The 12,568-nt window shown below is 46.7% G+C and overlaps 1 protein-coding gene across 6 annotated transcripts in view; it reads left to right on the top strand.

Annotated features, from left to right (window-relative positions):
• WWOX (WW domain containing oxidoreductase) overlaps positions 1 to 12,568 on the top strand; it is a 549,395-nt gene that overhangs the window by 34,124 nt on the left and 502,703 nt on the right. For all 6 annotated transcript variants that reach the window (XM_075576745.1, XM_075576743.1, XM_075576744.1 and 3 more), the window contains one exon: positions 7,098 to 7,204. In XM_075576745.1, coding sequence (XP_075432860.1) covers positions 7,098 to 7,204 — 107 coding nt within the window. The remainder of the gene's footprint in view (positions 1 to 7,097; positions 7,205 to 12,568) is intronic.

Here is a 12,568-nt window from a genome sequence, read left to right as displayed (position 1 = left end):
TTTCACTGACTGCCCCACACCTCTGGAATGCCCTTCCCCTCAGTACCGACTAGCACCCTCTCTATCCACCTTTAAGACCCACCTTAAGACACACTTGCTTAAAGAAGCATATGAATAGCACTGTGGATATTCTAAACACGATACATAATGCTTGGCCCCCTGCAGATGCACTTACCAGAACTCCCTCCTACTGTCTCTGTACGTTCTCGCTACCTACCAATTAGACTGTAAGCTCCTCGGGGCAGGACTCCTCTTCCGAAATGTTACTTTTATGTCTAAAGCACTTATTCCCATGATCTGTTATTTATATTATCTGTTATTTATTTGATTACCACATGTATTACTACTGTGAAGCGCTATGTACACTAATGGCGCTATATAAATAAAGACATACAATACAATACAATACACTGTGACGTTCTCGTTTTTCAATACAGGTGAATAAATAATCCAGGGTTGCCCTAAAAACGCAATACCCCGAGGTTAAAAACCTTGTGAGCAAGTTGTTAAGATCATCGAGTTAAAAAGCATTTGATAGAAGGTGTTCCCTGGTGGTGGCTAGCAGGACCTTTTAAGCCACATTGCAGTTCTTTTAACAACTTAATCTGAAACCATTAAAAGAAAGGCGCCTACTTACCTTTGCAATATGCTGTTTTGGCTACTTGCAGTTGTGTGGTATACACATGCTACAAGGGATTGCTTTTTAAAGGCATTTTAATGATGCTGTTTAACAAAGTAGCTGCATCTGTTAGAATACGCTGTGTTACAATGTGTCGTGTAGAGGACTTTATATTAATCTGAGAATTCTGTAACTGAGGAAACATTGAAGTATCACACATTTAGTAACCAATGTGTAATAAAACACCAATTTATGGATGATTATTGGGGCAGTTTGCAAAATAATGAAATATACTGTATACTTTTAGGACAATTGGCTCCCTAAAGGCCTTTCTGCTTTAAGTCTCTGAATGGACCAGGGCAGCTTTGTGTTACCCAGACTTTCATCTCATTGCATATCCTATTGTGATACATTTTTCTGGCATTGTTTACGTTTGGGGCTTTGTTTGAAGCTCGTACAATGTGTTTCTCAACACCAGATTTAATTTGTTGTATCCGAGACTCTCCTTAAAGATTTCATTCTAGGTTTTTTTTCACCACGTAATGATCCCTTGTGTCTATTCAGAATATATTTATTTTTACATTTCTTTACTGTCATTTTCCTTCGCAGCCTGCGCTGGGAGTCTGTGTATGTATCCGCTTCTCTTTCACTTAAGACGGGGGTTCTCAACTACAATCTTCGACTGAGCCACCTGTGCTGAAGCAGGGATATCCTGAAAACCCTACCTGTTGGGGGGGATCTTGAGAACTGGAGTTGAGAACCACTGTCTTAAAGCTGCCTTTCTTATTTTTTTTTAAATTGTATTTATTTTTCCCTTTTTAATATGAGCATCAATACAATCCACAGAAATATAAGTAATTAGCTAAATTGCCGATCGATCCGTTCTCCTGTGATCGATCAGCCAAGATTCGACTCGGGGGTTCACTAAATGGCTGTCGGTGCAGCAGAAGAGGACCAAAGATGCAAAGTTCTGTGGGGAAGATCATGTGACCAGGCAGTCACTAGATAAAATTGGTGCACTGCTACAGAGAGGGCAGGGCTCTAAAAGGGGTGTTCCAGAGCCTGTTTCAGATGAGGAAGGTGATGTGACTTGGTATGGTTGCTATAGAAACAAAAAATGCTTGTTACATTATATTAGAAATGTCATTTTAATAATTTTTTTAAATGCTACAAGTATTTTCTCATAGTACAGAACAGATTGATTTAAAATAAAAACACAAATGTAGTTTAGTGCTTGGTCTGCTCCTTCCTTCAGTACCTTTTACTCCTGTCTGTTTATCAAGTGGACTACATAGCTTAAGGTCAAATGTTTGACACTATCAATGACTGTCTTCCAGATAAGAATTGCAGTCCTGCCAATAGCAGTATTTAAGTCAGCTCTTACTGTGCCAACGGCCGCGCAACACTTTAATGAAGCTGAATTCTTTGTGGGTATTGTTAGAATGTCAGAGATATTTTCCTCCTTTAGCTACAAATTGTTGGAATAAGCAGTTAAACTTTTTTTTTTCCGCTTCATTTGCAGATTCATACAATTTATGAAAATGTAACGTTTCCGTTTCGTTTTGCTGTCATAGTTTTCTATTTTTATTATTCATTTTTTTTTTTTTTTCTGGAAGACTGGCACTTTGCTCCAATAATGTAACATCCTCTGAAACAGAAAACCGTTTTGTAGCCAAAAATTCTGTTAAGTCTAGTTGCATGAGATTGTAATAATTCCAAATCACTTTAGTGGATTTACATAGACTAATTCCAAATATTTGCCAAGTACATTAAACTGTGTAATTATACATTTCTGTCTTTCTCTGTTTAATAGGGAACATATGGTTTCCTCATCAATCTTGCAAACCACACTTAATTTCCGAATGCTTTTATTTGAGGTAGTGTACAGTATACAACAATGAATGGATCCCCAGAGCACTTGTAAAGAACAGCAAGTGTTTACTCGGTAAATTTAGCTCTATCCAGTTAATCCAGCTAATTCAACACTACATTTTCTGCATGCCTGTTCAATGGAGATCGAAGGGTGTCTTGATACACCTGTCTCAGCACTGAGTATTTTATCCAAGCCAAGAGCAATTAAGTGTTCCAGAGACCAGGCTGTGTAAGAACACTGCTTTTCATATTCGGCTTGTCAGTGGTGGACAGTAATAAGAGATTAACCGCGCGCATCCTTCCAGCGAGAGTTTGTAGCCTTAAAGTCCATGACTAGGGTTCTTTACAGCAACGCATTCCCTTGTTCCGCAGCCCCTTAAAATATGTAGCGAACAAAAGTAATTCAGCGGAGGTAACATCCTTCCACCAGTAGAAGTTTAATGGCAGTTGCATGATGCAAACAAGCCAGAAATAATGTGCTGTTGGTGTCACTGCCGTTGCATTCTTACTGCGTGGAAGTATGTTTTTCCTTTGCTTGCTATGAGGGCCTAACTTGGAGAATCGCTTTGTCCTGGCGCTGGTGAACACCTCCTTTTATATATAATCATAGTGAGAAAATCATAACAAAAGTCAGTGAGGTTATCTATCCACCTGCCCCAATGTCCCCAACGCGTATACTATATTAGTGAAAGCACTGTATGCCTGCCTGCCTGGATGTCCGGTGTCCCTAGGGAAATCTCATTGGTCCCTTGGGCCGCCCGCCCCCGCACACCTCTCATTGGCCTGAGGCGGAGTGACGGGCCACACACACACAAACACACACACAAAACACAGCAGCTCTATACACACACACACACACACACACACACACACACACACACACACACACACACACACACACACACAACACAGCAGCTCTATACACACACACACACACAACACAGCAGCTCTATACACACACACACACACACACAACACAGCAGCTCTATACACACACACACACAACACAGCAGCTCTACACACACACACACACACACACACACACACAACAGCTCTATACACACACACACACAACACAGCAGCTCTATACACACACACACCCCCTCTGTCCGCCCCCCCCCCCATCACGTGCGCCACCCTGCACTGGCTCCGGACGGGAAGCGCGGCCCTCCTACCCCAGCCGCTCCCTTACCTCCCCGGCGCTACCACCCGCTCAGGTAAGTCACTGTGCGTCCCACCTCAGCCTCAGGCCCACTGCGCGTCCCGCCTCAGCCTCAGGCCCACTGCGCGTCCCGCCTCAGCCTCAGGCCCACTGCGCGTCCCGCCTCAGCCTCAGGCCCACTGCGCGTCCCACCTCAGCCTCAGGCCCACTGCGCATGGCGCCTCAGCCTCAGGCCCACTGCGCATGCCGCCGCCTCAGCCTCAGGCCCACACAGGGCGCTTCCTACCGCCGCTCAGCCGGACGCCACATGAAGCGGGCGCCGGGGGGGGGGGAGCGCGAGTCTCAGGCCCACACAGGGCGCTTCCTGCCGCCGCCTGCACGCCTCACTCAGCAGGACGGCACATCGGGGGACCAAGCGGGCGCCGGGGGGGGGGGGGGAGCGCGAGTCATGGGGAACGGGGGGGGGGGGAGTCACGGGGAACGGGGGGGTGAATCACGGGGAATGGGGGGGGGGAGTCACAGGGAACGGGGGGGGGGGGAGTCACGGGGAACGGGGGGGGAGTCACGAGGAACGGGGGGCCACCAGCCGAACCAGCAGGGGGACGGACGCACGGAGGAGGGGGGGGAAATGCCCATACATACATTATGACAATACATATGCCCACTGCTCTCCACCCCCCCCACTCCCCTTTCCCCCCCCACTCCCCTTTCCCCCCCCCCCACTCCCCTTTCCCCCCCCACTCCCCTTTCCCCCCCCCCTCCCCTTTTCCCCCCCGCTCCCCTTTCCCCCCCCGCTCCCCTTTCCCCCCCGCTCCCCTTTCCCCCCGCTCCCCTTTCCCCCCCCGCTCCCCTTTCCCCCCCGCTCCCCTTTCCCCCCCCGCTCCCCTTTCCCCCCGCTCCTCTTTCCCCCCGTCCCCCCCGCTCCCCCTTTCCCCCGTCCCCCCGCTCCCCTTTCCCCCGCTCCCCTTTCCCCCGTCCCCCCGCTTCCCTTTCCCCCGTCCCCCGCTCCCCTTTCCCCCGTCCCCCCGCTCCCCTTTCCCCGTCCCCCCGCTCCCCTTTCCCCCGTCCCCCCGCTCCCCTTTCCCCCGTCCCCCCGCTCCCCTTTCCCCCGTCCCCCCGCTCCCCTTTCCCCCGTCCCCCCGCTCCCCTTTCCCCCCGCTCCCCTTTCCCCCGTCCCCCCGCTCCCCTTTCCCCCGTCCCCCCGCTCCCCTTTCCCCCGTCCCCCCTCTCCCCTTTCCCCCCGCTCCCCTTTCCCCGCTCCCCTTTCCCCCCGCTCCCCTTTCCCCCCGCTCCCCTTTCCCCCGTCCCCCCGCTCCCCCTTTCCCCCGTCCCCCCCGCTCCCCTTTCCCCCGTCCCCCCGCTCCCCTTTCCCCCCGTCCCCCCGCTCCCCTTTCCCCCGTCCCCCCGCTCCCCTTTCCCCCGTCCCCCCGCTCCCCTTTCCCGTCCCCCCGCTCCCCTTTCCCGTCCCCCCGCTCCCCTTTCCCGTCCCCCCGCTCCCCTTTCCCGTCCCCCGCTCCCCTTTCCCCCCCCGCTCCCCTTTCCCCCCCCGCTCCCCTTTCCCCCCCTGCTCTCCTTCCCCCCCCGCTCTCCTTCCCCCCCGCTCTCCTTCCCCCCCGCTCTCCTTCCCCCCCTGCTCCCCTTTCCCCCGCCCGCTCCCCTTTCCCCCCCCCGCTCCCCTTTCCCCCCGCCCGCCTCCCCTTTCTCCCCCCCGCTCCCTTTCTCCCCCCCGCTCCCCTTTCTCCCCCCCCGCTCCCCTTTCTCCCCCCCCGCTCCCCTTTCTCCCCCCCCCCGCTCCCCTTTCTCCCCCCCCGCTCCCCTTTCTCCCCCCCGCTCCCCTTTCTCCCCCCCGCTCCCCTTTCTCCCCCCCGCTCCCCTTTCTCCCCCCCGCTCCCTTTCTCCCCCCCGCTCCCCTTTCTCCCCCCCGCTCCCCTTTCTCCCCCCCGCTCCCCTTTCTCCCCCCCCGCTCCCCTTTCTCCCCCCCCGCTCCCCTTTCTCCCCCCCCGCTCGCCTTTCTCCCCCCTCCCGCTCCCCTTTCTCCCCCCCCCGCTCCCCTTTCTCCCCCCCCCGCTCCCCTTTTCTCCCCCTCCCCGCTCCCCTTTCTCCCCCTCCCCGCTCCCCTTTCTCCCCCGCCCCGCTCCCCTTTCTCCCCCCCGCTCCCCTTTCTCCCCCCCCCCGCTCCCCTTTCTCCCCCCCGCCCCGCTCCCCTTTTCTCCCCCCCTCCCCGCTCCCCTTTCTCCCCCCGCCCCGCTCCCCTTTCTCCCCCCCGCCCCGCTCCCCTTTCTCCCCCCCCCGCTCCCCTTTCTCCCCCCCCCGCCCCGCTCCCCTTTCTCCCCCCCCCGCCCCGCTCCCCTTTCTCCCCCCCCCAAACCTTTACAACAAATACTCACCTATTGTTCCACGATTTATAAATAATACTACCTATTACGCGTTTACATCCCGGGCAACGCCGGGTCTCTCAGCTAGTAAACTATAATATACTTGCTTGCTATCCTGCTGTATGCAGTATGATGGTTTTGTGAGAAAAATGCATTTTTTTGGGGGGCTTCTTAGCAAGCTCTGAATGAGAAACTCATGCTTACAATATACCTGGCTTTAGCTTTATTCAGCATTTTAACACTACAGGTGCACGTGCATATTGTTAAACACAAAGGGGATGTAGTATCCATGCACGTTTGGGGCAAATGGCGTCATTTTCATCATGTATCTCTTTGTATTCATGTAACGGGCTCTTTGCTCCAGGTTAGTCAGTTTGGGATTTGAGCGGTGTCAGGGTTCGTTAGGAAGGAGATGATAAATTACAGATGATAATGATCCAACTGTGCGTCAGTGCTTTATCTTGTATTTGCATAAATAAATACAAAATATATCAGGTCTGAGGCGGCGTAAACTTTTCTGGTTAGCAATTTGCGTCAGCTGTAAGAAACGCGTTCACAGTGACGCAAACAGAAAACAGACCAATGTGTCAGAACTAAATTGTATTTGCTGTTTCTTTGCATTGATGCATCTCCCATTGATGTGACGAGTCCCCTGCAGTCTCTAAACCTTATGCACAAGACAACAACCTTGTTGGATGGATATGTTGGTCCAGTAAAAGGTATCACAGCCTACAAAATATATAACTCTTTTGTGGACCAATCCGTCTACCAGCACCTTCCCGAAGAGTCCTATATAGTTGAATTTAATGACCAGCAAAGTGGAAGTATAGGTAATGTTGCTTTATTTAGAGATTGAGTGTTTTTTATAAACTGTATGCCTAATACATATCCAGTATGTATTACATAATACTTGAGCCACAGGGAGCAGCACTACAAGAATACCCAATCTATTCTAAGATAAACCTGCTCACTCAAGTGTTTAGTAGAAGCAAACCGTGCTTCGTATGTGATCTCTTCTACTATGTTTGCAGGAGTCAATAACAGACTGTTTGTGGTTGTTCTTCCTCAGGATTTGAAGTGGCGAGATCCCTGGCTCTTCACGGGGCTCTTGTTGTTCTCGCTTGCAGAAACCTGCAGAAAGCCAGCGAAGCCAAGCATCAGATTTTGGAAGAGTGGGTAAGCCAGGATCTTATCTGTCCAAGTTTTTCAATACAATTACAGTATGGATAGATCATTTTTCATTGGAGAAGCTCTTCTGGTAATCTGTAACATTACTATAATAAAAATACTTAATACTGTATCAAGTTATTGTGACCATGAGAAAAAGGTATGACAAACTCATTTGCATCAAATAGGGTAAATGTTATTTCATAGCTTTGTATCTCTCTGCCTTGTGTGCTTAGTGATATGACTATTATATTATGTTTCTAACATACCACTGACCACATACTAGCATCTGTACATTGCAGTACCTGTCCTTACATTTTTGCTGAGTGATGGAGATAAGTGACTGCCATTTAAATACACTCTACAAGCAGTGACACTGCCAGTGGGCTCTCTGCACTGTGTCTCCCACTTGTTGGCCTGTGTTAGTTTTTAGATGAATGGGTTTACCTCTGCCTTGCAATGCACTGCAAACTGCTCAGGGCGGTGACATTATTTGGTGAAACTGAGCTGCAGTAGAGACCCTTTCAGGCAGCAGGTGGTTGCCGTATCACAAGCTCCGTCTCACTGAGCTACGGCTATAAGTGCTAACAGATTGCCTTGTGGCTTTAATTACTTTGAACTGCTGCTCAAATTCACCATTTACCATTTCTGAGGGGTTTTAGAAAACATTTTCATGTGTACATTGACTAACTGAAAAGAAACCTTCAATGTATCTTTGTAACGGCTTTGTTGTTGTTTATTGAGAGGGGCTAATTAACTTTGATTATTGCACTAATATTATGGCACTTTGACAGTCCTTCAGATTTATGAGTATGAGAAAATAAACAAATGAAATGCAGGTGCTGGAGCAGAAAGAATAAGTTATTACTGAACTTTAATTACTTGCTCTGTATAGCCAGGAGAGAATTAGTTGATTAATTGCAGGATGCCTACAATTTACATTACATTGTATGTAAAAATACTGTTTCAGTGCTGTATTATAAAAGAAGAACCTGGTACATCTGGTAACTTTGACTTCGCTGCTAATACCTATATTTATTGCAATCAAAAAGATATGTAAAACAGCAGCCAAATAGGTAATAATGGCAAATAGTATACATTTTGCTGAAAACGACCGTATGAGAAGAGATTATATACAGGTAATTGTACAGCTTTCTAATAGGTAAAAAAAAATATATATATATATGTGTATATATATATATACATATATATATATATATAATGTCTGTATACACGCACACAAATACACATATTATATAAACACCTATACAGCTGCATTGCTGTAATGAGGATGGACGAGGCAGTTTAATAGCAAGCCGTGATGCATGTTATCTGCGCAGCTGTTTAAGTTACTTGACGTACATCTTCATGTGATTATTTGCATACTCGTGCCTGGAGTCTGCAGTGTCATTAGTATGTGAGGCGGTTTGAATAAGCTGTTTAAGGTTAGAAGTGAACTCTTGTGTGTTTTTAATGTATTTATTGCCAGAGATGCTATCTTGATGTGCCAAATTATACTCTGCAAGGTGCTTTGTTTAAAAGTCTTCCGGCTGCTAAACTGGGGCAAGAAATATCACATTCATTTCCATGCTTGCTAACTTTTATTTTAGTAGAAAGAAACGGATGCTTTTTTTGTGCCAGTTTTACAGCTGAGAGATTGTGATAAAAAACCTCCACCCAACACGTTCACCCAAAAACCCTACGCGTCCCGCCCAAAAACCTCACACTTTTGCTGAGGTGGAGAAGAGTCCAGGCATTTTCAGCTTTTCAGCGCAGTTTCTTTTGTTAGCATCAAAATGTCATCCTGAAATATCGAGTTATAGAATAATTCTTTCAGATCTGCCTTGTGCTTGATTTGGGAAAACATAAAAATTACAAACTTGCGATACCCATGTGCAGACTGGATAGAAAATATGAGCGATACAGCAAATGAACAGGGCTCTAGTGCCACGAGTAAGCAAATATTTCGGGTAAAACCGTGTAAATCCATCGATCCTAGAGTGGTTTATTAAATCGCCCTCTTCTATGCCATAAAATATAGATTTCGTCCATGTTTAGCGCAGAGTAAGTACTTATTTTCCCCATACGATTACGAAAGCAAAACTCATGATGTCCACATTTTATTTTTCGGGGGAAGCTGTCACTTGGCACCCGCTTTGAAAAGTGATCCTTCACCCGAGATATTGAAGGGGAGGCTGTTTTGTAATCATAAATGTAGCCATATAAAAAAGATTTATAACCGCCTAGCCAGAGGGGAAAATATTCAGGCCATTGAGGCTGTTTTGTTTTGGAAACCGTTTAATTGCTGGGTTTGATACCAGCCCGACATGATCTCTATATATCTAGTAAAGATAACACAATTATACCATGTTAAGGTTTTAGGCGCTGGCTGTATTTATTTGGAAGGGGATTAAGAGAGAACGAGCACCGTCAGACTCCCAGTCACTAGCTTGTGTATCTTTTTAAAATCGGCTGTTCATGCATGATCAGGCTTAATATCAGTTTTCAGCTTTTGTTTGATATTTTATGCCCTGAAAAGAGGAAATTAGAACTGTAAAGCTGTGATTTGTTTTAATCAGAAAGATATTGTCTAGCATAAATCTCATCTTGAGTAGTGGAAAGGCCCCGCAGCAGCCAAGAAAAAATATCAATACTTTGTAAAGGAGGAATGATTGTTCCAATACACAGCTTAATTGACTTTAAGGCTTAATGAAAACCAGGGTTCTGCTATTTGTACACACAGTTGCTTTGCTCCAACAAACGGTGACTTCCTACCTTCTTGAAGGCTAATTCAACTGGGGCTCCGAAATATTTCAGTGCTTTCATTCCAGGATTTGCAGAATATTTTTGATGTCTGTATAATTGTTGCTACTCTCTATAGATTCTGGGTCTCCCCAACAAGCCAAGCTCTAAACACCCAACTGATTACCTTGCACCCGTATTTTGTGCTCTCTGCTTCCCCAATATGAAGTTCTGTGATTATACCTTTTCTGCAAGTTCTGCATAAAATTCCCTGCCCCCAAGCAAATGACGTGATCTGCAAAACTTCCGTCCATACCTATCCGTGATTTGCCATAGTGTCATCTTGTTCCTGATTTACGTTTTTCCCCGACAGATTTGTAATGCCCTCTGGAATACCCTAATGATCAACTTTGCATCAGCAGGACCATCCTATGCACTGGCAGGGAGGGAGAGGAAGGGAGAGTGGAGAGCTATTTAAATGATCAGGAATTATTTCCTGTAACTTCATTGAACTTGCTGAGGAGTAAATGAGAGGGAGGAGCTGAGCAGAGCGCGTTACACAGAGTTATTAAAGTTCCATTAGGGTAAGAAAAGGAAATCATTTTGGCGGGGTTACGTATGCAAGGGGCTCTCACCTCACTCCTCAAGAGCCCCCCCAACCGGTCGGGTTTTAAGGATATCCCTGCTTCAGCTCAGGTGGCTCAATCAGTGGCTCAGTCAAAGACTGATCACTTGTGCTGATGGAGGGACTGATTGAGCCACCTGTGGGAGGGGGGTCTTGGGACTGGAGTTGAGAACCCCTGTAGTAAGGAGAAAGTGGATCAATTCTGGGGTAGAATAACTGAGCCATATATATCAAAGAAGTAAATCCTATAGATTTCAACTGGACTTTTTTTTTCTTTTGCTGCAGATATTGGGCCCCAGAATTGCATGACGTTTGCCTGGATACATAATTATATATACATAATATGGTTAAATTCTGATGTTACCCCAAATTTTTTTATTGCAGTATACAGCTCTAAAACATTTTTTTGATAACCCGTCTAGACCAGGGCTGGCCAACTCCCGTCCTCAAGGGCCTACCAACAGGTCAGGTTTTCAGGATATGCCTGCTTCAGCACAGGTGGTGCAGTCATTGACTCAGCCACCTGTGCTGAAGCAGGGTTATCCCGATGACTTGTCTGTGGCCCTTGAGGACTGGAGCTGACTCCCCCCCATGGCTAGTATTTTTATCTTCTATATTGTGGGACTGCGCAGAATAGGACAACCCGTTCTGATTCACAAACACATTCATCTGCAAAAGCCAGAGAATGAGTCCAAATTTCTCAGCAGCTTCAGTAACCGCCACACGGATGAATTGTTGAAATCTTTTCTGTTTCTCATTGCGATATAAACATATGGCATTCATTTTCTGCTCTCATTATAGATGCCGAGAGAAAGCAAAGACAAATATTTATACTACATTCATGTTTTACAGTAAAAACACTGTACAGCTTGTTTATACAGTTTCAATGTTATAATTTTTATGGTCTGTTTGGAAACCACTGTAAACCTGGATCTAAATCATAAAGGAGATGTGTTGCGTTCTTTTTATAAAGAAAGATATATACAGTATTGGATATAATTTGCACAGCATCAATCCACAGCCTGCAGTCAGCTGGATTCAGTGCCTGTCTATATCTAAAGATACCCCAGAGCAATTCATTTAGATTTATTTTGATTATACAAATGAAGAACGTGGCATTTTAAATTAATTAAAGTTATTTTATTAAACTGATTGTCACACAATCAGTCTGTTGAAATTGGCAGACTGGAACATTTTTTTATTTTTTTTTGACAACTGTGCAGTTCTTTAATGATTCAAATATTGTTTCACATATAAATGATTTCCTTAATGGTTTCTGTCTTATGGTTATTTACCTATTTTTATACCAATAGTAGTATGCAGTGTAGTTGGATAAAAACAGTACAGGTGAATTCATTTTGAACCCAGAAATAAATGATGCTTTGGTAGTAGAGACAGATAAAATTACTTGCCAGAGTTTGATGCACATCGTTTTGAACCAAAATCCCCAGTTTAGTGCTAAAACCAAAATTTTCTTGGTGTGCCTGTGGTCTTGATGTATTTCTCTTTATATCGTGTATACTACCAGTGAGTTCTCTTTGTTGGAGCTCAATTCTTGATCAATTTAATTAAGTAGAAGTGCCAGTAAAAGATTCCCAATTTCTCTTGGGCGCTCGGGACAGGATTCATCAAGCTGAGAGGCGGAGTATCCCACCCAGATCCATTCCAAGTCAATGGCTGCTAGTGCCGGATTAGGATGCAATACCCCGCATCGGAGCACAATGTATCCTGGCATATGGATCCTCCAGTTGAGTTTTGGTTACCCTGGATGGGGTGATGCTGGTTTACTGATTATTTATTATAAGTAAGCTCTTCCCCCTATCCAGTTGTAGAGACCACGGGCCATATTTACGAAGCGGTGATGACATAAGGCAACTTGCAGCCCACTTACTTAAATAGTTTGTGGGGTGCAGGGTCGTCAAGCAGAAGCACCGGGCGCCACTGTCACAGGGCCGATGGCGAAGGGGTGCCTGGCCAGCTCAACCCGGAAGTTAGGTCCCCAACCA

The sequence above is a fragment of the Ascaphus truei genome, chromosome 19 (assembly GCF_040206685.1).
Source record: "Ascaphus truei isolate aAscTru1 chromosome 19, aAscTru1.hap1, whole genome shotgun sequence".
Classification (NCBI taxonomy): domain Eukaryota; kingdom Metazoa; phylum Chordata; class Amphibia; order Anura; family Ascaphidae; genus Ascaphus; species Ascaphus truei.
The sequence above is the reverse complement of the archived record's forward strand: the minus strand, read 5'-3'. Positions and strand labels throughout refer to the sequence as shown.